This window comes from Rousettus aegyptiacus, unplaced genomic scaffold, assembly GCF_014176215.1.
Source record: "Rousettus aegyptiacus isolate mRouAeg1 unplaced genomic scaffold, mRouAeg1.p scaffold_m13_p_3, whole genome shotgun sequence".
In the NCBI taxonomy this organism is placed as follows: domain Eukaryota; kingdom Metazoa; phylum Chordata; class Mammalia; order Chiroptera; family Pteropodidae; genus Rousettus; species Rousettus aegyptiacus.
Genome location: NW_023416306.1, coordinates 143,577,579 through 143,601,259, shown reverse-complemented (window position 1 = coordinate 143,601,259; position 23,681 = coordinate 143,577,579). Strand labels below are relative to the sequence as shown.

The 23,681-nt window shown below is 37.5% G+C and overlaps 1 protein-coding gene and 1 pseudogene across 1 annotated transcript in view; one reads left to right on the top strand and one right to left on the bottom strand.

Annotated features, from left to right (window-relative positions):
• Positions 1–23,681, bottom strand: part of PRKCH (protein kinase C eta) — a 196,036-nt gene that overhangs the window by 87,922 nt on the left and 84,433 nt on the right. Inside the window, exons 3-4 of the mRNA XM_036217840.1 lie at positions 3,872–4,022; positions 1,434–1,468 (exon numbers count right to left, since the gene is read on the bottom strand). Of these exons, the coding sequence (XP_036073733.1) occupies positions 1,434–1,468; positions 3,872–4,022 (186 nt within the window). The remainder of the gene's footprint in view (positions 1–1,433; positions 1,469–3,871; positions 4,023–23,681) is intronic.
• On the top strand, positions 7,369–7,484 carry LOC118600748 (annotated as a pseudogene).

Here is a 23,681-nt window from a genome sequence, read left to right as displayed (position 1 = left end):
CCAGAAAAGGCAGGATTACCTTATTCACACATAGGCTACCACTCACTCTAGATCTATACACCTGTCCTTCAATTAACATGGTATTTTTTTATGTGAAGTTTTTTACGCGTGGCAAATATTCCACCCATTTGCATGGACTTTTTATAAGTAGTTTCTATTTATGCGGTCTCATTTTATACTCTTCTTTCTTTTTCATTTCCATCATTAGCAATTATTCTTTCTAAAAACCCATAGCTTAACTCAAAAACATACAAAGAACTCATACTAACACGCAATTATCCCTGGAACATCTGAAAATTGATCATTGTGCCACGGTTGGGGAAACAGTTGAAACTAATTTAACAAAACTTAAATCACCGATCGACAGCTGCAGAAATTGGCACGACACATCAGCTGCGTCATAATTCAATTAAAGATACATACTTCCAAATACTTCAAGCAATGAAGATGGTGACTTTGTGCCAGATAAAAAGGTTGCTTGATTTAGATTATAGCACAGACACTGAAAATGAACAAAATTTATTTTGGTTTTTCTGAATTTTCATTAGCATTGTTTTGTGAAGATATGTGAAAGATTTTTTTACTCATATCAGCCCATTTCTTTAGTATTTTTTTTCATGGTGGACTTTTTTTACATTGCTTTCTTCCATGTAAAGTAAAGACACATGAAACAGTAATCTGCGTAAATTGAGGGATGGGTGTTGTGCTTTTTTATCAATCATCTGTAGTATGTAGATGGAAAAGAAATCATATATGCAAACTATGTGATGATAGCCAAACCAATAACATGGGAAGCCCAAGTAAAAGACGAGACCAGTCCAGCCTGGCTAAATCTTCTGGGTAAGAAGTCTTCTTTTACTCTTCCCACTTTTATTTCATTCTAATTCTGCCTGAACACTAGTAAGTTGGGTTGATATTAGAATTGTGATAATCAAAAAACTGAATGCATAATAACTTATAAGATCGTTATGAGCTCAACTTTGAACATTTCTCACATTTAAAAAATGAAAGAAAGAAAGAAACAAACAAACAAACTTGAATAATAGCTTCTATTTCCAATCAGGTAAAGAGAAAACATCACTGTGCTACTTCTCTGCTACTGACAATGGAATCATAATAAATGAATGAATGAATAATTTATCTTTCATGTTATTGTGAAGACCAAACTTTAAACAACTGAATTTTATTAGGTATCCCGGCTTTAGGAATCAAAACATTCCCACTACATTGTCTAAAAATACATAACCAAAATTAAACCAAAACTAAAGTTGTAACTCTTTTGTGGGGTGCGGGGGGCGGGGGGAGGGTGGATCTCATCTGGCCTACAGAGTTATTTTTCACAACATCAGTGGAATGTATCCTGTTTCTTCTTGGCATAATCACTTTTTAACATAGGAACAAGATTAAACATAGTTTTAAAAATGGTTTCTTACCTTGGCATTGATAACCCTGTTTCCCAAATACTCCCCTGTTCAAGACAACAGAGAAAAAAGGTCTATCAGTTGAATGTTTAAGCAACAGTTTTCCTGTAATTACAGTACTCAAGAAAAACAGATTTCATCCACTGATTCTTTATTAAAAACACACTTTCAGAGAAGAAGCAAAGATGATGTGCTTTTTGAGCCCTTGTTTGTTGACACAAGACACACAGGAAACCCTCTGATGGATTAGAATGCTCCAAATGATACAAATGCATGGCTGTTGGCAATTCTCATTCCATCCACCTTTGTAGCAATCCCCTAAATCCTCCATGAAAAAAAACCCTCATCTGTACATGGGTCTGAAGTATTGCCCTATCACCTGGTATTGCTCTAGCATCCTCTCCCACATACCATGTAAAGATGTATAGAATGAAATAAACAGATGCAGATACATATACGGACATAAACAGATGAGTCCACAGCAGCTGCCTGACCCAAGGCACCCTCCTCTTTCCTTTCCCACATCACCCTTGAGTCCATGGGAGAGTAGAAGTATGGTCAAAATATACCTATCATGCCCATAGCTTCCACCTCTGTCTCCTCCCAATATAGTCTCTGGGTGATGGTAATATAATTCTCCTCATTAACAAACACATGTACTAGACCCACAGGGTGTGCTAGGTTCTGAGTCAAGTAGCTGATATAACATCTCATTTAATCTCCACGAAGTTATGTGAGATAGCACACATAACAGGAGGGCTTAGAGCACAGACCCTTAAGCCAGATGGCCTGGATGTGAATTGGGGAAGTTGTTACTTCTTTGAGCCATAGTTTCCTCTATAAAAAGGGATAATGATCAAAGTATCTACTTCACAGATTTATCATGAAGATAAAAAAAACTGATAATGTAAAATATTGAGAATAGTGCCTGGCATTTTAAGTACTATATCAAAGTTATTATTTAAACAAAATAAAAATGATTGTCTCTATCTTGCAAATGAGGACACGCTGATGAGTTATGTAACTTGTCTAGGTTCATATATCTAGTTGGTGATGAGACTGAATGCCAGAGTTCATGCTTTTAACCATGTATATGTAACACATATACCGACATTGTGTGTCTCTGGAGGGGAGGGGGAGAGCGGTGACAGAGAGACAAGGCTGGTCAGGTGGGCGTTGTTTCCTTCATGGAAAAAGGTTAGTAAAATTAACAAATAAGTTTCCATTAAGAACGTTAGTTGAGGTCACAGGTTGTCACCACAAATACCTACAGGGACAGGCAGGTCACAAAAGGGAGGGTAGCAGAATGATGTGACATGAAATACAGAGCAATGAACAGTCACCCTTTGGGTCAGACAAACCACAGGGAGAGGTGGGACTCCAGCTAACTAGAACGTGCAGCCTTCTGCATAGAAGGAAAATGGGCTCAAAGATACCCAAGCTTCATATTTTTTCAATAGAAAATACAGTAGGAACTTTTTCCTAAAGACTATAGTTGTGATAGTACACTTGTAGGCTTCCCATCAACAGCCAGTTTGGGAACTTTAATTTAGACAAGACTTTATTCTTGGTTGAAAATGACAGAAACACTAACTAACCCTGTATTCTGACTACTAAAAGGTATAAAAATCAAAGTAAAAAAAAAAAAAAAGAAAAATACAAAGTAATTGATCAATATTCAGAAATTACTCTGAACCAAGTGCTTTTGCCTTAAACAAAATGACTCAAGTTTACAACTAAAACGTAGATGTCCTTTCATGCTGCAAATATTAAACTGTTTTCTCCTGAGATGGGTATGTATGTCTATACATGTGTATGTGAGGGGGTATCTCTTCCTTTTCCAAATAAATTTGCTAATATTGCCCCCAATTGAAGATAATTAATACTTAAATTTATTTTACATTATAGATTTGCCACTGAGACTTAAGCTTGAGTCACATGTATAATAAAGATATTGCTCTAATTCATCTAGAATTTCTCAACTACTAATTATCTTAATTCCTACATGCCGGGGATTAATATGATCACTAAAAGCTATTATCATTGGCTACATACCATAAGGCTGAAGACTACCTTGTGCTTACTTTACTTGCAACAATTAATTTCCATAATTCATCATATGATTCATTCCTTCTTAATGCACTACTGTTGATAATTTTTCTTCCTCAGGAGCAGATTATTTATTTGTTGATTCAGTCTCTCAATTAATGCTTTTTGACGAGTTCAAGATTCATTAACACCAAAATGATTGGTAAAAGAAATAACATCCAAAACTTGGATCTGTAAATGCTTTAGATTTTTTTTTTAAGACATAAAATTGTTGGGTCAATTTAGTAGAGTAAGAGGCAAATATCAATCCTAAAACAATTCTTAAAAATCATACTTTCTCCCTAAATCACACACCACCAGAGGAAGCCTCATAGGAGGAGAGAAGCCAGAGAAAGTCTTACCAGATGAATTCCCTGCAGTGAGAGCAGTAGGTGGGCTGCCTCAGGTATGTAGCCATAAACTTGTGTCCATTGATCTGGTGGACTCGCCTTCGCATTGCCCTTTGGCGCTTCCTGGTAAAATGTTTGAAGATCCGGTCTCTCTGGAGGGTAGCTGCATATTAAAAGGAAGGAAAAAAGAATAATGTGTAATGACTCTATCTGCACCAAACGTATGAGAAAGTCTGATTGTTCGAATACTCCCTAAATTATTGTTTCTTTATTCAGGATGCAAAACACCCCAGAAAATCATCATGTTTTTCTAGTGACCTTAAGACTTAAAATTTTTGAGGTTAGACCTATGTGCAAACTGAGATTTCCATTGCCTGGTTATAAGTGGCTTTCTTGAGTCGGTCTTCCCGGCACAGATTATAGGTTTCCCAGGATTCCAATGCTCCAGTATGTGACAGCAGCATGGTCTCCTAGCCCCTGCCCAGCTGTCTATGATTCAGGTCCACTGATTGGCTGTAACTACTAGCTGGTTAAACAGGGTTTATCATTATTCCCCTTTCATTCTGGCAGCCTTACAAACTGAATGAGTGGACTGCCCACAGCACAGCGACAGCACTTCTTGAAAGCATCAGTCCCAGAACCACCTCTGTTAACCTGGAATGGGTAGATACAGAATACAGTGCTAGGAGTAAAATATATAACTATTCTAAGACATAACGAAAAAAGAAATCAAGATTAGTAATCACTTTTTATGTCATGGACCACACCCCACCTCCCAGAGACTCTAGTGAAGCGTGTGGGTCCTTATCAGAATAAACCTTTATAATCTAAAAAAATAAGATATGTAAAATTACAAAGAAAATCAAGTATCAAAATATATTTTAAGTGAGATAGAGTAAAATATATACATGCTTCTTCTATAATTAATCCCTTATTGGTAGACCTACTCATTATAATAATTGTGAAGTAGTGATCAGGGTTAAGTTGCATTTCATAATATCTGTGATAACATAAGTACTGTTAATACTACTGTGGTCTGTTTATAAGTGGAAGAAAATGCTACATTTACATTACAGGTGTAATGGAAATAAAAGTGAGAAATTTTTTCTCTGGATCATCAAAATTCTAATTATGGATCATCAAATTCTGGATCATCAAAATTCTAATTATGGATCCTAGGAACAACCGCCACCCCCCCCCGCCCCCCGCGCGTGTGTGCACACATGCACGCGCGCGCGCGCACACACACACATACACACACACACTGCTTATATCTAAAGCTCGCTCATAAATTCTGATGCAGGAGTCTTCATAGTTGAATGTAATATAAACTAACTGCAAACTAAACTTGAAAATCTTTCAAGAGTTGAAGAATTTTCATGCAATCTATGGAAAGTTATGCTTGAGAATTCATACCCAAAGCCAATGGCAGATAAGGGTCTGGCAGAGTTATATCAGTTAACAACTGAACAAAAGAAATTTGATACAGAAAAAATACATAATGGTCATTTTGAGATAATAATCTGCATATCAACATATAAGGAAAGGCTCCTAAGAAAATGATGATGCCTCAAAAACTTGTTAAAAACATCCTATTTAAAACAATATTATGAAAATTTAAAATAAGTAGTATTCTGGTAAAATTACCTAAAAAATATTTTGTTCTAAAAATGAAGACCTAGAGCAAACAAAATTTGTTTAACATATTTTCATAATTTTAGTTTCCTTTTTCAAATTTCTCTCATTTTTTAACTATTAATAAAATTTAGTCATTTTGAAGGATTTATTTTATGTAGATTTTTCCTAATAGCAATTACATTCACATAACCAGAAACTTCTATACTATCTAATATTAGCTTAAAAGGAAAACCACTGTGATCAAGAGAGAATTTTCCCAGGAGCATAACAATGGTATATTACTAGAAAATAAGTATGATCATTTCAGAAGTTGAAAAAGCACTTGATAAAATTTAACCTGTAATCCAATAAAAAATCTTTTGAAAAGTAAGTCTAGAAGACTGCTTCTTTAATATGACTAAGACATTATGCTCATAGGTCAAAAGCGTTAAGCTGATAGTAATTTTTAAAAATTTCCATGAAAGTTAAGAACAAATAAGACCAATTATAATGGCTATCACATAACATTATTCTGAAAGTACTTGCCAAAGCTGTTAGAAATGAAAACAAAATAAACTATTGGAAAGAGGAAGCAAAACTATAATCATTTGGAGTTGTTTCATACATGACTATCAACTCAGAAGAATTCAGTTTAATCTATTAAAAGCAGCTAAGATGGACAATAATAAATCACTAAAGATGAACAAATCTTTAGTATGTCGAAAGAACCAATTAGAATATATAATTTAAAAAATCCCATTCACATAGCTACAGAAACCAAATTATCTAGAAATAATTTGCCAAAAATACAGGATTCATTTGAAAAAAACTATAAAAACCCAACCGAATAATATGAAAAGATATGTAAAATGAAGATAGTATAAAACTGTCAATTTGTTCTGAATCAATCTCTAAATTCAACAAACTCCCGATCAACATTCACAAAGGATGTTTTTAAACTTGACAATTTTTTCAAAATTTAGTGCCACGAATATTTAAAAACTACAAAAATTTCAATGAAGTTGTTCTACATATTAAAACATATTCTAAAATTACAATAATTGAAACGGTATGCTACCACCTCAAGAAAAATCCAACACTAGAATTCAAGTTAGCTGAAAAAATATAGTTCAAATAAGAAAAGACAGATTATTCAATAAATGGTGTTTAGACAACTAGATAGCCTTTTAAAATTAACTTTACCTAGCTCCTTACACCAAAATAATCTCAGATAAATGTTGAGGAAATTATAGAAAGACAAGGAAAGAAGGAAAAATACATACTCCTAAGAAAAGGATAACAAAACTCTAAGGCCATAAAATATTCTGATTTGCAACTTAAGAAATTTGAAATTCTATTTGGTGAAAGACACAAAACAAAATTGAGAGAAACTGGGGAGAAAACAATTTGCAACACATAACAGAGGGCTACTGTTTATAATATGTAGAAATCGATAAGAAAAAAGGATGAACAATCTAGTAAAAATAAGGCAGAGGATATGAATAGGCAATTCACAAAACAATAAATGCAAACAATAAACATACCAAGATGTCCAATCCTATCCAAGATGGACATGTAAGAACTAGGAGGTTAATGACATTTTATTTCTTAAAATGATAAATACTTGCAAGGATTGCTGACACACCCATTCTTACAAGGGTGTGCGGACATAGGCACCTCCATCCTCTGCTGGTAGAAGTATATCCAGTCCTGACCCCACTGCCTCTGGCTATGTTTACTCTGCTAAGTCTGTGTTCCCATCTATAAATCGCTAGTGCTTTACTCATAGGTTTTTTCAAGGACTGAATGAGGTAATGCATTCAAAGTGTTTAGCACAGACCTAGGCACATGGTAGCACCTGACACATGTAGCTATTTCAAGAATACAGTTGTGTCTATGGCCATGCTACCCTGAACAAGCCCGATCTCTGATCTTGGAAGCTCAGTAGGGTTAGGCCTGGTTAGTACTTGGATGGGCGACCACCTAGAAAGACCAGGTGTTGTAGGCATCAAATATAAATAAAAATTTAAAAATAAGAGATTGTAAACTGACAAGGTCCTTGCAATCTGTGAGGTCAACCAAGGGTTGCCTCACCTAAAAAAAAAAAAAAACAGTTGTCCCTTGAACAATGTGTGTGGGGGCGGAGGGAGGGCGAGGGGAAGGGAGGGTTTAGGGGCTCTGACTTCCATGTAGTGGAAAATTTTGACTCCCCCAAAACTTAACTAGTAACAGCCTATTGTTGACCAGAAGCCTTACCGATAACAAAGTTGATTAGCACGTATTTCATATGTAATATCTGTTATATTATATACTATATTCATACAATAAAGTAAGCTAAAGAAAAGAAAATGTTAAGAAAATCGCATGGTAGAAAAACTACATTTACAATGTTTATTGAAAAAATTCCAAGTAGAAGTGGGACCATATAGTTCAAACCCAGGTCAACTGTAATTTTTTTTTTTTTTTTGAGATCAATTTGACAATACCTGTCAAAGTTCTAAATGTGCATTCCCTTTTATTCAGCAATTCAACTTCTAAGATTTTTTTCTATAAAAAATACCAGAAAGCAAGAATGTATGCTATATAGATATCAATTGTTATATTCTTTTTTAAAAGTAAAAATTAGGGTCTACACAAGAAATCTCAAAGAATGAAAGGGAGAAATAGCCAAGTGAATTTGGCTAAGATACCAATGCCTTCAGAGGCTCTAGTACAGTTAAAATTGTACCTGCTTCACTTCTTTTTTTGGGTGTGTGTATATGTGTGTGTGTGTAAAATCTTCAGCAAGCAATCTAATTACTTCCAGCTCAGGTTTCCCATCTGTCTAAAGAAGATAAAATACACCCTTGCCCTCAGCCCTATGGAGAGAGGTGTTAAAATCAATATTCCAAGAGAGTCTTACAACTTTGGATAAAGGTCACATAGGAACAGAAGTCACTACTGTACTGCTCTCTTTCATAACACTTGAAGGAGCCATTTAGTAACTCAAAATGAACAGATCTTAATGTTCCCTTGTTGGTAGATGATAAAAATTAGCCTAATGGTGTCCCTCCTTCTAGCCTATTTTATCACCTATCTGAGACCCAGCTCAGCGCTGGCCAGTGCAAAACTTGTATTGAATTGCAAAACATATCACATCTATATGCAAATTAAATTCTCCCCAGGGATCTAATTACCAAGAATTTACTTACTTAATCCCTTAATAGTATAGATTGGTTAAAAGGTCAGCTCACTTGCATTTTTAATATTTCATGAATTGAATCCTTTTCTTGTTTTCTTCTCTCAACAACCATTACCATAGCAGTATCGTGACCTATGAATTTTCCAGGTAATTCCTTATAGCCAGAAGGATTTAGGAAGAAGCTGCTTGTAGCCGCAGGCAATCCCTTAACACCTTCACTGGCGTTGCTTTTCACCCCCACCCCCGCCCCCACCCCTGTTATGCCCTTCCTTTTTTTTTTTTTTTTTTTCCGGCTAGTTAACTTAGACTTATTTCATCTGCCTCAGACTTAAGTGGCCTCCCCCAAATCCTGAATCAAGGTGAAACGCTCCTCGCCTTTGTTCCCACAGCAGCCTGGGAGTGGGAATACCTCAGTCTTTCCCTTTATCCCACAACACTGGGGGCTGTCTTACACCTCTGTATCTCAGGTCATGGGTGCTCATTTTAACTAAATTTTACTCTTCCCTTTTCTGTATTCTTTTGCACATGTGGCTCTTTCTGTTTAAAAAGCAAACACATCCACGCATGCACGCTTACAACCTGAGAACTTGCAAGACGTTTGGTCATTTAAGAAAACTGGGGCCACCATGGTTTCAAACAGCTTTTTCTGACAGTTTTCTTGATTGATGCCACGAACTGGAAGAAAGAGCTCTGAGACTGCACACCGGTTCGCCTGAGTACAGACACATCCCCACTTTACAATCAGTGGGCAGAGGGAGCTTCCTCATTGTTTGCTTGGCCTCTTGTTGACTTAGGACTGAGTTAAAAAGACTACAAAAGGCTATTTAATCCTGTTTTGCCTTAAACCAACCGGGGCTTTGAGAATTTTTTCAGATCGCATGTTAGTCAAACACGTCAGGCAACCCTGACATGCTCGCGGCCAAAACTTGCATCACAACTTCTGTTTTGCTCCTGAGATGCTCAATGCCTCTAAATAAATAGGAAGCTGGCTGGGTGCCCCAGCACGAAACACATTCCAGTCTCTAGAGGCAGGCAGGTCTGGAGCCCTGATCTGAGTTGGGTTAGACAGGGTGGAAAATGTCACCTACAACGAAGATTAACTATTTTGAAATAAAATTTGATTTCATAAAATCTGATGGTCATTTCCTGCACTTGTTTGGAGAACTTTAGAATGCACATGTGACTAGGAGCCACTAAACCACCAGAAGGTAAGTTTTTATTGCAGAAAGTTGTGCTGGACTTAAACCTGTACTGCCAACACGAGGCTCTGCAGGGCAGGAATGTCTCTGAAGTCTCTGCAAAACAGTTTTAACTTTATCGCAAAAACAGTAAATACTTGAGCCTCTTTAGTCTTTTCCTCTACCTACCTGAATTTAAAGTTTTCTATTCCGGCAGTAGAAATCTGTATTTGAAAGTATTTCTGAAACATTCTGAAGTGAGCCAAAAGCATAGACCATAGCTCCTCATTTTCAAATGATTGCAAGCAAATTAAATCAGAGCAAGAACATCTATGGCATGGCACTTTTTTATATACAGAATTACTGATATAAAATGCTTAAAGGGAATAACATTGATTCAGTGTCAAATGCGATTTAACTTCAAGTTGAATTTGCTTAATTTCAAAGGAACTGAGGTTTCCTGTGCTCTGTGGTTTGTAGAGTAGGTCGCACAGCGTTTCTACACAACAGACCAGATGTGATGGTCAAGGGCACAGGCTACTCCGCTTATAAATGGGGTGACCTTGGGCGAGTTGTTCAATCTCCTATGCCTCAGTTTCCTCCTTTGTCAAACATCAAGGGCAAGAGAATCCTCCTCAAAGGGCGATTCTGAGGACTTGCTAAGAAGTGTTATGTAATTAGGAAAGTACCTGGCAGGTAGCAACTAAGTATTACCTATTATAATTATTGTTAAAAGCCTTACTTTAAAATACTATAGAGTTTATGGAACAGAAAAGATTTTTAATTCAATTGCTTCACTGCCAAAAGAAAAATCAAAACCTCAGAAACCATTATTCAGGGAAGTTAAACACCATGCCCAAGGTTCATCTAGCTAGCTCGTGCTAGAACGACCACCAGTATCCTTCACTCTTGATTTCATCCCAGAGCTCTGGGTAACACCACACTGTACTTTGTCCTTTATTAACATTAGGTCTCCTAGAAAGTAATAAATTTTTTGGTGAGGAAACAGATACTAACAGGAAGGTTAAGTGAGGTCAAGCAGCCAATGAGAGAAGTGAGGACGCCAGACTCTATTTACTGTTGCTGAACCACTGAGTAATGCTATCAAATGTCTTTTTTCTTCTTCCTGAGATAATTGTTTTACCATTTGTGCATGTAGGAGAGAGTAACTGTGAGAAAAACAAACAGGAAAACCTCAGAGTTAACCAAAAGTTACTAGTCAAGAAAGAACAGAAAGTATTATATTCTTTATGTCTCCAAAATATTTACCTGAAAGGGTAATGAGATAAAGAAAAGAATTTTGCTTAGTATCATCAAACACACTAAGTAACCGTCCAATTACAGAACTGTGCACATAAAGAATGATACGTAACAATTTAAACTTAGATGATCCCTGTCTAAGACAATAATGATATAAACAGAAAAAGATAAGGGCATGCATTAAGCAAATACATAACTTAAATTGAGTCTTTACAACAAGTACACACAACCAGTGGGTGAGAGCATTCAGTGAGTGTTGAGTGAAGAGAGAATCACAAGAGTTGCCTATCTAGTCCTCTGATTAATTAAGACTTCGTAAATGAATTGATATTAGCAGTTTGGAAAAGAGAAAAGAGAACCCAGATAGGGAGAGAGTTTCTAGTATTTGCGCCAGCACCAGTCACAAAGGTTGCAACAAAGGATGTTGATGATTTAAAATGTTGATGATTTAAAAAGCCCCCAAAAGGCATTGAGTAGTATAGAATCTGCTATTTTTTTTTTTTAAAAGGCTTAACCACATGACTCACAGTGATTTCCAAATTCAGATAGAGTGATTAGACTCAGTGTATTATGAGACCTGACTGTATAGGAGTTATACACAGGTGTTTCTCAGGGATCTGGCTCCCTCTGAGGAAGCTCAGCCTACATAAACATCTACCATTGTGCAGGGGGATGACCATCGTTGGCACAAGCAGGAGAGAAAAATAATGTCACTAGATTGACTCTCTTGAGTAGGACTCATGGCTCACAGTACCATGAAAGCTGAGCCCATCCTCACCCATCACTCCAGCCTCCTCTGTCAGCAGAAAGGTGATTAAAACAGAGCTCCTGGACGTGACCAAATTTTCATCAAGAGCCATGGGAAAGGCCCTGCACTCCAATGATACAAGAAAAGGGCCCTGACATGCCACAATCCTCTAATCTCCTTCTTACGCTCTTCATCTTTGGTATCTATGAGTACTGTCCAAAGTATAAACTACCCCCAATATGCTTTGGCTCCAACAACATCTGTTTCCTCTTGTTCTACAATTTCTCCTGCACTGCTTGTCCCTTCTACCCAACTTTTATGCACATATGTATCCCAAGATTTTTGTACATCTTTCTCCTGGTCTTTCTGGATGCTCATCGATCTCCTCAGAGACCTCATATGTTCTCTTGGCTTCTAACAAGTGGCTATACAATGGGGACTCCCAAATCTGTGGCTCTAGTTCTGGATTCTCACTGGTAAACTTATTCCTAAGTAGCTTCTTACCATCTCTCCAAGATATCCTTAAATTACCTAAAACTTGACATTTGTAGGCTGAACCCTCTTCCCCATCTCTTCAACCCACTCTTCCTCCTGGCTAACAGTATCATTATTCTTGGGGTTATCCAGAAAAAACTCAGAGATGTCTCCAGATCCTTCTTCTCTGCCCACAACCAATCAATTGTCAAGTTCTACGAGAACTACCATAATCTGACTGGATCTCTCTGTGCCATGCTCATTGGGTAGAGTTCACGCCACCTTCTTTCTCTTATCTGGACTATGTAATCATTTTCTAACTAGTCTTCCAGCATAAGTGTTCTCCCTTCTGCAATCCATCCTCCAGTCAGCGAGCTATGCTTATGAAATATGGCTTGGATCATGTCACGCTCTCTTAGTGAGATGGCTACAACATCTAGTCACATTTCCCAGGTGGTATGTCTCCCTGTTGCCAACAACCTTGGAGGACCAGGGGTCCTTTTATTAAAAAGCCAGAAGACCTTATACTCCTCTACTAAGTCTGTTCAGTAGATATCAATGCCAACCTCCCTGACCAATACCCATGACTCTCAGAACCCCATCCCAAACCCTCCTCCTTTTCATCCTCTCACAGGACTGGACTCCTTTAGGGATCTCAAGGAGTTGGCAGAACATCCTCAAGGGGCAAGGAAACTGGGACATATATCATCCAGCTTTCATCTGTCATCGGTTGATGGTTGTTTCAGAAAAAGGGGGGCATTAATTCTCCCCCATTTCGAGCCTTCCATTGTGGGCTGAAATATAGGCAGGGCATCCCATCATCTGCCACGGAATGAATTGATACTTAGCCTGGTCCTGATTTCTTATATTTTGCTGCCACGTATACTTCCTAATAAGTTGCTTTGAACTCTTTGTGGAATGAGGTGAAGTACAAATAGAAAAGTCTTGAATAATAATCTTCAACTATTATTGTGCCTATTCCTTTCTGCACACATAACTTAATGACAGGAAGTCTCCCTTGTTCCTAAGATCAAATGCAAGAAACCTACAATTCCCTTCTACAAAAAACATGGGAAGAATTTCTACTCTATTGCTGTGATTCTACAAATATTTCATTTCCTGCCACTGATTTCATCCATAAGTAGACTTCCAGCTGCCACTTCTTCATTCTCCAGTTTTTAAAAATGAATGTTAAACATTGCTCAGTGGATCATCACCACTAGCTTTCAGAATGAGGAGGAAATGTGTTTCTGTTCCATCAAATTCGTATTGGATCATTACTCTGTCATCCTATCTGGAAAATATCCCCAAATGGCATTACCTTCAGCTCCAAGCTTAAGTTAGAGACAGTTTCTGTGTATTATATGCTTAAAAATGGAAGCATTTTCTAATTATATGACCACTTTTCTTATATCCTTTATTACTAAATTTAACTGAGAAGAAAATGTCCCACTCATGCTATCTCCTGTCCCCCTGAAACCCTTCGAATTTAACGTAGGAGAACAATGAAGCCATAATATGATTTCAACTGGCAGAGCAGAGGCAACATGTTAAATGTCTCTTTTTGCTTTTTAGTTGTTGTTTACACAGATAACATATGATCACTGTAGAAAATCCAAATGAAACAGAGAACGATAAAGGAAAAAGTTTGGTTTAAAAAAACATCTTAAATCTTTCATACTTCAAATCACTTTGAATATTTTGGTGAACATGCCAAATATATAAATTGTATAGATATACGATCTTACATAAGTAGTGTCACACTCAATGTGCTCTTTTGCCATAGCCCTTTCACCTAAACATCCTCTTATAATTTTTAAAGATTTTATTTTTTTAGAGCAGTTTTAGGTTTACAATGAAACTGAGAGGGAGCTACAGAGATTTCCTATATGTCTCCTGCCCTATACATGCACAGCCTCCCCCGTTATCAACATCACTCAACAGAACGGCGCATTTGTTACCAAGGATGAACCTACATTAACACATCGCAATCACCCAAAGTCCATAATTTACCTTAAAGTTCGCTCTTAGTATTCTATGAGCTTGGAAGAATATATAATGGCATTTTCATCACTATAATATCACAGAGTATTTTCACTGTCCTAAACATCCTTTGTGCTTTGCCTCTTCATCTCCTCCCCTTCCCTATGTCCTGCTCTTTTTACTGTGTCCATAGTTTTGCCTTTTCCAGAATGCCATAAATTGGAATTACATAGTTGGTAGTCTTTTCAGATTGCCTTCTTTCACTTACAAATATGCATTTAAGTTTCTTGTCTTTTCATGGCTTGATGGCTGGTTTCTTTTTAGTCCTCAATAATAATGCATTGTCTGGATGTACTACAGTTCGTTTATCCTTCGCCTATTGATGCGTATTTTGGCTGTTTCTAAGTTTTGGCAATTGTGAATAAAGCTGAATAAACAACCGTCTGAAGGTTTTAGTGTGGACATAAGCGTGCCATATCTTTTAAAAAGTTACTATGTTTTTATAGCAATTAATACTCAAGTTACCATTTAATTATTATATCATATAAGATGAGTATACATCACGACTAACTTAAAAGTAAACTAGAGCATTAGTGTATCATCTCTGTGAAAGCCTTTTCCCTATGTGAAATCTTTTTTTTCTCTCTCTCTCTACCCCCACCCCAGCCTCCAAGCTCAGGTTGGTCTTCCTTCCTCACAAAAAAAGCTTCTTATACAAACAACCTGCCCAACCAAAATCTTTTCTAGATAAACATGTGTTTCCTGCTGAGAACTAAAAGAATCCTGCCCCCTAGTTCGTCTAATTCCATTTCCCTTCCAATTCCACCCCTCCCCCCTTTCCGACTAGAAGATTTCTAAGGTGCCTTCTAAGCTCTCAAGTCCTGATTTTAGAAAAACCTTGCAGGATATTAGCCAGGAGGAATATTATGCCTAATAATTTCCTTCTCCAACTACAAGGCTGAAATTAAAGCAATGCTGTTTACCTCACACTGCTGCTGATTCAACATGATTTTTAAAACTATGGCCCAACTGCTCATTGTAAACAGACTAATTCAAAACTTAACACTGAAGGTAAAACACCTTTATCACATAACCAAATTTCCTGCAACACTGATGCAAGAGCTTTGAACCTTAGCCAGCTCTTTCATGGTAGTTTTTAAAAAATTAAGGCAAAAGGACAGCTGCTTTAATCAAATGTCATTTATATCATATGGTTACTTCCTATCAGAGACTAACAACTGACAAGCGTATATCTTGGCTACTAGGTTGGGCTTTTGTTTGTTTGTTGACAACTGTATTATGCTTTAAATTAAACAGGAACTAAATAAAATTAAAAAGAGATGAAGAAATTAAATTTGATTTTTTCTAAAGTGTAAACAAAGGTTTGGTACTGTGATTGAAAATTCTGATAAAAGTAGATTTTTGGATTAGCAACAAATCCAATGTTGAGGACAAATTAATTCTCTTTTCTTAGAATTATTCAAGGAACTTTTTCTTTGTTACCATGAATAATCCAGTCTATATCCTTGAATAGAGTTTATACTTTCCTAGGAAAAGAAGATGTATATAAGAATACTCCAAATAGCTAGATAAAGTGTGACAAATGCCTCCATTCTCTAAAGTATTTAGTACCAGCTCAACACACCACATTAACAAAAACCTGAATATTTTAGTTTTAATTTAGAGGTTTATCATAATTAACATATAGTCTAAATACACAAAAGTCCAACAAACTGCTAGGGTTCCTGCTGAAAGTGAAGAACAACAGACCTCAACTCTAAGCTGTCATTCAATTCATAAATCATTTTTGGGACAAAAAAGGTATTCTGCCCCTTTGTGGACACTAAATAGCAGGTCATCTCTTGCTATGACCTTGGTCCCCATGTAGTACACACACAACCTCTTTCTTCCCTCTCCATAATGTTTACTCAAGCAAGAGGTTTCACACATTTATTAAGTGCTAGACGTTGGGATGGGAAATAGGGGTTCGATGGTGAAGAAGATACAGTCATGCCTTCAACTAGAAGGCTAATGTTGGAGAAAGATCTTAAACGGCTATTATTTTTCATAGAGTACATTTCCATAGGAATGTGGAAGGGCATGAGCCTTAACCAGGCTGGGGAATCAGAGATGGCTTATCTTAAGAAGGACAATAAAGCTACAACTTTCAGAAAAAGTGAAGAGGAAAGGTGGAGCGGGAACAGTGGGAAAGAATGTTGCAAGAAGAGGAAACTGTATGTACCAATGTCCAGAGTTAAGAGAACATATGGTTCATAAGGTTCAAGGAACTCCCAATATTCACCTTCTGACCTGATGGCCTTAACATCAAATACTTATGAAATGTCTATTATTTATTAGAGTGAAGAACACCAAGTAATAGGATAAGAGGACACACGAAGATTCTCAACTCATCATGCTGAGGTACAGGAGAAAAACTATTGAACTTCCCATGTTTGTTTCTCGCGTTCGTCGTTTCATCAATTCTGTGGATACTTCATACTGCTTATAATGTATATAGTACTAATATATATGTGTGTGTGTGTATATATAAAATTTACAAGGAAATATCATATATTTGGGGTGGGTGCTCAACAACTGTTCACCGATATTCATATGATCAAAAAAGTTCGGAGGCAACTAACTGAGATGGGCTTACATTCTAGCTGGAGAAACAAGCTATAAGGGGATGAACAGCACCGAGCAACAAAGCTAAGTGCTGTCTGCAGGTGTTAGAAGAATAAGGGGCAGGAAAACATACCTGAGTGCTGTGGTGCTCAGGACAGGCTCCATGGCCGAGATGACATTTAATTTAAGCCTTAATAAAGAATGGAACTTAGGCCAAGTAGAAAGGTTAGGATGGACATTCTATCTGGGAAGAATGACATAAGCCCAGGTATTTGGTATCGGGGAATGATAAGAAAACCAACTCCTCTAATACAAAAGGTTCCCACGGAGCAGCAGGACATATGGTGGGGATCTTGGAGTGGAGATAATAGGGGCAGGATGGGGGACACTTTCAGTATCAGGCTAAGAAATTGTACTTTATCTTGTGGGCAGTAGGGACTCTGGAAAAGCATGTATTCTTTCTTGGGAGTGACAAGCTATCTCTGGAAATGGGAAAAACTGAACTAAATGGTCAGTGAGGTTCCTTCTGATGTGTAAGAGTCTACGTTACCAGTGGAACTAGCTTTCAAGAATGAGGGCAAAAGAAAGATAGTTCAGAAAACTGAGATAGTTCACCACCAAATACCTTTGCAAAATAAAATTTTAAATAAGGAGAAAAGAAAGGTCTGAACTTCAGAAGAAAATGATGAAAAAAACATTATAAGTGTGTAGGTAAACATAACAAACAATGATGGAATAAGTAATAATGTCTAGTTAATGGTGCTTCAAAAGAAAAATAAAAGGACATTTAAATACCAACCAGCTGTACATGAGCCAGGAGGAAGGTGAATGGAGTTAAAGTAGCCTAATCCTTATTTACTCAGTAGGAGGACAAGGTAGTGGAAAACTTTAGATTTTGTTATATTAACATATTAAAATTCCAAGTATAGCCACCAAAAAAAGAGAGGTTATATCTTTTGAATGGGAAGGGGGTGTGGCATTGGTGGAGATGGTGGGAGAGAATCACGATCAAGTTTAAAAATAAAAAGAAATAATAACTACTTGTTGTTTATAAGATACGAACCTAAACCTTGGGTGGAAAAAAGTAGAAAGCAAAAGACTAAAAGAAGACACAAGACAAATGCCATCCAAAAGAAATGCAGTTGTAACCACATTACACACACTGTAAGAGAAGTAGAATTACTAGAAATAAATAGAAGTGACCATATGATGATAAAAAGTTTGTTTCATCAGGAAACTATAATAGTCTCGTATATATGTAACGGCATAGATTTAAATGAAACTAATAAACAGCATTTAGTCCTTGTGTAAATATTGATCACTGTGGAGCTGAGTAGTATGATGGAATAAGCATCCACTCCCAGACCACTCTAAGGAAAACATTTCAAATGTCGAGCTCAAATACATTCTCTATTCTTGTATTCTATCAGTTGCTCGAAATCATACCGCGGTCAGCACCTACTTTCCATTCATGGAGATATGCTTTCATTTCACTTGGGAAAATACCTAAGAGAAGAATTGTTGCATCACAGAGTATATAAATATTTAGTCCTGAAAGAAACTGCCAGGTCATTTTCCAAAGCGGCTGTGCCATTTTGCACTCTCACCAATAATATGAAATGTTCTACTGCTCCACAGTCTCTTAAACAGCGTGGTTATTCTTTTAAATTTTAGCCTAGTGATATCTTACTGTGATTTTAATTTGAATTTCCCTACTGCCTAAAAATGTTCAGCATGTTTTCATGTGTTTATTGGCACTTAACTTTTTTTTTTTTTTTGACAAAATGTCCGTTCAAATCTTTTGTCCATTTTTTAAAAATTGAGTTATCTTTTATTTGTACCATGACTTTCTGGTATAGCTGTTTATTTGGGGGAGAAGTTAGCAAATGTTTTTCCTATTGAGAAACATATCCCTTTACTGTCAATTATGTGGAATTCACTCAAGAATTCTCTATTCAAGACTGTGTCAAGAACGAAGACAAAAAAAGGTTTCAGAAACATTAGAGTTCACGTTTACTTTTCATACATATACCCAGTATGGGGGTTGGGGGGAGAAGGAACATATAGACTTATTTTTTAAAATTCCATGTATATAGTATTATTCTGGCCAAGCAGAGAAAATTGCAATTTTGCAAGTTTTTTATACCATCTCTGCGTAAGATAATCCAGTTAAATTTTAACATTTAAAATTTTTAATAAATTAATCCAAATTACATTAATTCTACTTCATCTCCATAGTGCACACACAAAGGTTTTTTTTTTCTGGCTGCTTTACAATGGGTCTTGTTAACATCACTGTTGAGTTCTTCATTAACTGAAATACACTTCACTTTAGCAACTGTCATTGCAACTAGTCAGCTATGGCACAGCCCATTGGACACACATTCCAGGATCCCCTGAGGCTCTGAAAGCATCAACATGGGTATGACCGGCTCACCTTCTTTATTCAGAAGAAGTCTCCTTAGCTATTGTACAGATTTAAAAAAAAAATCCTTAAATCCACCTTTGATCACAAAGATGGAAACAGTGGATGAGCATACCCTCTAACTGTAAAGCATTCATAAACCTTCACCATTTGTCTTTGAGAAACAGTGTTGACTCAGTTCTGTAGGTTTCTAGGTAAGCTGCTTCCCCAAGCTTACAAACTAGTTCCTTAATATGACATAGTAATTATGATGAAAGAGGTCTAAAAAATTTCTCTGTTCTTTCTGGCCTTCAAGTCTACTTTTTCTGTTTCTTTTTTGTACAAAATGAGAAGATAGGAGTCAGTTTCACTTGAGCTGTAGGAATGAAGCTTTTCGTGTTTCCTTCTACCCTCCAGATAACTAAAAACTCTTGTAAAACTGTAAGAGTCCTCTATAACAATTAAGAGATAATTCCCTATTGCTTTAATTTCACTGCCTTTAAAAAACTTATTTTTAACTTTTGGCTTTGAATGTGGACCCACAATAGGGTGGGATGTAAATAATGACATTTAGAATTCCTTAAACCACTTTTGTAGAAAAGGAAAAATGATTGCTATTGAAAGTTTGATCCACCTCCCCTCCAAAATGCGGCGGGTAGGGGGGGAGCATTTTAAAGAAACATTTATAGAAAAACTAGCTAGAAAAAATATATATATATTTTTTAACTCTTATAGGCAATGATGAATCTCAAAAATCAAATCAGTGGAAAATATTTTCTGTGATTGATAGACACAGAAAATTTTCACTTTCTCCAAATAAGAGCTCCCACTAACAGAAATGAAGCATTTTTATACTTTAAGTGCCAGGTTAAAGCTCTGCTCATGAGAATAAAGTAGACCAATCCTCAAATGACCTATTTTGTTAAGGGCGCTCAACAAACAGCCACGGCCTCAAATCAGAGGACAAACAGGCTCAGGAATTCTCAGCATCAGGTGTAGCCTGGTAACAAGGTAGGGATTTGGAGGAAAAAGCCACGTGGCTGCTTCTGTGAGCACACAGATTTCTCCACTACAACCTGTCTCTAAGCCACTTTAGTAAACTGCATTCCTGAAGTAATAACTCATTAGAGATGAAAGAGTCAAATTTCTTCAAACAAAACTTTCCGCATTTTCTTGTAGTTGTATGAGAACATTCCTTTGTGAACACAAAGACAGGGTATTTTAGCTTCAGACTACGATTGTAGGTAAAAGACTAAACAGAAGTGAGTTTTTAATAAACTATAGCTTTCCACTTAAAACTATATAGATCATGGCAATAATAGAAGACTTTCTTCTTCCAGGATTCACTGCAAATTCTAAACAAAACAAGAACCTTTACAGAAGACCACTTAGACTTCCTTGGGGCAAAATTACTATCTAAGACTATAAAGAAATTATCCTGGATCAAAGGGTTATGAAGAAATGACACTTCAGATGAAAACATTCCTAGCAAGGCTGTCTGCCCAGACTTGTGAAAGAGCCAAGAATCTTGCTTCAGCAATGACAGGGTCAGTGTGAACTGACACCTTTATTCTAGAGTGTGTGTCTGGTGGCTTGAGCACTGTGTTTTAGATAAATAACTATAGAAATCAGAGTTCTAATTTTCAGGAAATGAAGGCACTGGCAAACATGTTGCACAACGGGGAATGTGACAGCTTGGCAATGTGTGCAGGGCACAGGCATACAAAACGGGCAGGGACATGAAAACATTCCTCTGTGTGAAAAAGCCAAACGAAACTGTCCCAGGATGCACCTTGGTCTGCTTCCCACTGACCTGGAAATCAATTGTGGCCAGCACTCTCCAAAAAGAGGGTGGGTGATTATCTTAGATTCGGAAATTCATGGCTTTGATTAATAAGGTGAATGAAGTTGTAAAGGATAAGGTCAATGACAATAGACTTTTAAAGAGCAAAATTTGCCTGTAACTAAAAAGCACCATATCACCACATAATCCAACCTTTTGTTTAAGGTCCTTCGGGGCCTAGACCAACAGCATCCGCTTCCAGATTATCAACCAACCATCGCCCCTCCCCCCCCACACACACACATACAAATCTGTGCCCCACCCAAACTGATGTCCTTGCCACTCAGGACCCTTCTTCCTGCTGGGCTCTGCCCAGGTTACTTCCCTCACCAGGAAGGGCTTCTCACCTTTCCAAAGCCAAATCTCACAAAACTCTTTCTCATCAAAAGATGTCTACAGAGCCCTCCAACTGATGGTACTCCCTCCTTTTCTTCCTCATTGTCGCCGCACGGTTCTGATGCTCTTCCACTCCTAGCACCCCATTTAGCCTTCGTAGTCTTGCACAGTCGTTCAATTGTCTCTGTATTTTTGACCCAAAACTTCTTAGAGGCCACAGCTAGATTCTACAGTTTTGTAGCCTCCCAGAGTCTGTCATAATGAGGGTCCCTATTAATGGTATCCTTGAGGATGATACTAACAAGCAACTGAAACTTTAAAAATGCAAGTTAAAGGTCCTTTGTTCCCATTTCCGAGTCTCTCAGATGCTGTGGTTCAGTGAGACTGCCTGCTTCTCAAAGGCCATGGCACTGTGGCAGCGGCATGTAGTGATCTGTGAAAGGGCCTGGGATCAGTGCAGAGTCATCTGTGAGCTTTAATTTAGGCTCCAACACTAGTTACAGATATAAATTTGGGCAACTTCTTTTATTAAATCAAACATCTGCAGCATAGCAAATCTGGGCTAGGCACTCTGTTAAAAAATACAGTTTATAAGCATGAATAAGGTGTGTGGGTGTACATGTGCACAGGAGTAGGGGGGTGTGACATGATGTATAAACGTATGTAACATGGAGTCCTCATTAAGCTCACCATCTACTGTAGTATTTCTGCTTATTAAAAAGTGGAGGTTCCCAGATTCTATTCCAAACTAAATCAGAATATCTGGGGGGCAGGGACCAAGAATCTGCATTTTAAACTCCGAGAACCAGCAGGCTGGCAGGAAGGACACACAAGTAAGGAGACAGTTAAAATAAAAAAGCAGCTGTTACCCTATCTCTAGTCTGCACATCCAGGGAGCTATGAGATCAGGGAGCTCTGAAAGTGCTGGGGATCTGGACACACACAGAGGTGATGCCTGAACTGAATAGAAAGCCACTGAATCAGAGAAGCAGCAGGAAGAACAGGAAATCCCCTCCCCAAGAAAGGTCTTTTTGAACGATCCACGTCCTGACTAGCCCCTACTTAAAAACCGTTCAACAACTCCCTTTAGGCCTCAGGGCCAAGTCCTTAAACCAGCACACCAGCTGGATCCTCTGCTAGCATCAAAACCTTGTCAGCCACCCCATCCCTGCCTGGCCCTGAGGTCCATGCCAGCCAAATAATCTCTTCCTCCTTATCTGCTCCTTACTGTCCCACTCTCCCTGCAAGATGACTTACTTCAGGATTTGCCTTATGGAAACTTGTTCAAGTCAGGGTTTGATCGCCCTCCTCAGTGTCCCAAAGCTTTGATCACACAGACACGCATTTACCCGCTTGGACTGTGAACGAGGGCGACGTGAGGTGGGAAGCTGTACCCCTAGTGCTCAGCATATAAGTAGCAGTGAATGAATGAATGAATGCTTGCACGAATAAGTAAACAGAAGCATAAAAGAGCTTGACATTCGGGCACCCGAAAATGGTTTACCATTGCTGGAACTACAGCGAGTATGAAGGAGTAGAAGGAGATGAGATTTAAAAGGAAGGTCAACACCAGAGCTGAACGGGAAGAAGTATGAGCCTTCACAGGTCATAGGACAGGGCTGAGGTTTTCACTGTTATTAGAGTCCCCAAGTTCTCTCGACATAAGGCCAAGTGAGGACCTAGGTCCCAAGGGCTGCTTTGTGATGATTAAACAAAAGAATACATGTAAAAACAATGTATACATTAGAAAGTATAAATGTCAGAATATTTTCTGCAACTCCCAGCTTTTAAACCCATTCAATCATATAGTGTTTAGTTTTCATATCCCTCTCATCATTACCTAAAACTCGTCTCATATTTTAATGATGAAAGGTGACAAAAGTGCAGAGCTCAGGAAATGCAGTCACTTGTCAGAGCACTCGGGGGAAGAGCGTATCCTGGGAATTCCACTCCCTTTTCAAAACAAACCAATAAGAATTATATACCTGGGTCACTCCTAAAACCACCCACTAGACAATGTCTACGGTTTACGATATTAGTGATATATTACTGTGTAGTATATCAGTGACAACCTTTGTTGAGGCTCTGTTTTCAGCTCAGTGGTTCACATACATATCTAATAGCAATAATTCACACTAGAGAATTAAATAAATCAAACTGATTTCAAACCTTA